Source organism: Haliaeetus leucocephalus, unplaced genomic scaffold, assembly GCF_000737465.1.
Source record: "Haliaeetus leucocephalus isolate CR32 unplaced genomic scaffold, Haliaeetus_leucocephalus-4.0 Scaffold138, whole genome shotgun sequence".
Classification (NCBI taxonomy): Eukaryota; Metazoa; Chordata; class Aves; order Accipitriformes; family Accipitridae; genus Haliaeetus; species Haliaeetus leucocephalus.
In genome coordinates, this window is record NW_010972574.1 from 2,768,402 (window position 1) to 2,769,316 (window position 915).

Genomic DNA, 915 nt, shown 5'->3' on the forward strand with positions numbered 1-915 from the left:
CAAAAAACCCCCCAAACCAACCAAAAAACCCGACACTCCCCCCCACCCCCGCGCCCAAGCCGCCTCAGCGCGGAGGAGCGGCTTCACCACCGCCCCCCGCCCTGCCGCTGGCCACCTGCCTGCGCCTGGCACGGCGGCGAGCCTAGCCGCGGGCGCTCAGCCTCTCGCCTGCTCGGGCCTGACTGCCTCCATCGCCCCAGGTACGAGCAAACGCCTACCACAGACGCACCCGCACCTCTCTCAACCCTGCCCGCCCCCGGGGTGCGCCCGCATCTCCTCTCCGGCCGCTCCCGCTCCTGAGGGGGAGGCCGGTCCCTCCATCCCGCCCCGGGGCTACCGCTACGGGCCGGCGCCCCGCCGCCAGGAGCGGAGGCGGGAGGGAAGGAAGGAAGAAGGGAGGAAGGACCCCCGCGCTACCGGCGCTAATGGCGGCCGCCGCCAACGACCGCGACGCCGCGCAGGTAACGGAGCGGCTGCGCGGCGCCTGCTCCCGGGGCAGGGCGCAGGGCCGTCCTCCCGGCAGCGTCCCCTTAAAGCAAGCCCGCGATGTGACAGCGAACCGGGGAACGGCCCTGCCGGCGTGCCCGGGCCCTGCCGACAGGGCCGTTCCCCGGTTCGCTGCTGCGGGCCCCCAGTGCAGGGTTCTGAGGCGATTCTCGTCACCTGAGTAATTAGCTAGTAGCCTTCGTAGTGACGAGTTAGCAGGGAGTATGGAGGTGTTAGGACATTCACTGCGCTTCCCAAAATGTTGCCAGCTGACAGCCTGGCTGCACTTACAGGACTTGTGGCGCTTTTAATTTATTTATTTATTTATGGTTAACTGGGGGGGCGGGGGGGTTAGGTTTCTTTTGGGGTTTTTTTCTGTGTTTGATTGTTTGGGGGGGGGGGGGGGTGGTTTCAAAATTTTTTTTTTGT

General features: G+C 66.2%; 1 protein-coding gene across 3 annotated transcripts in view; it reads left to right on the top strand.

Moving 5' to 3' along the window:
- The first annotated feature begins 327 nt into the window (after positions 1-327).
- APIP (APAF1 interacting protein) overlaps positions 328-915 on the top strand; it is a 26,749-nt gene continuing 26,161 nt past the window's right edge. For all 3 annotated transcript variants that reach the window (XM_010586024.1, XM_010586021.1, XM_010586022.1), the window contains exon 1: positions 328-461. In XM_010586024.1, the coding sequence (XP_010584326.1) occupies positions 426-461 (36 nt within the window). In that variant the 5' untranslated portion in view covers positions 328-425. The remainder of the gene's footprint in view (positions 462-915) is intronic.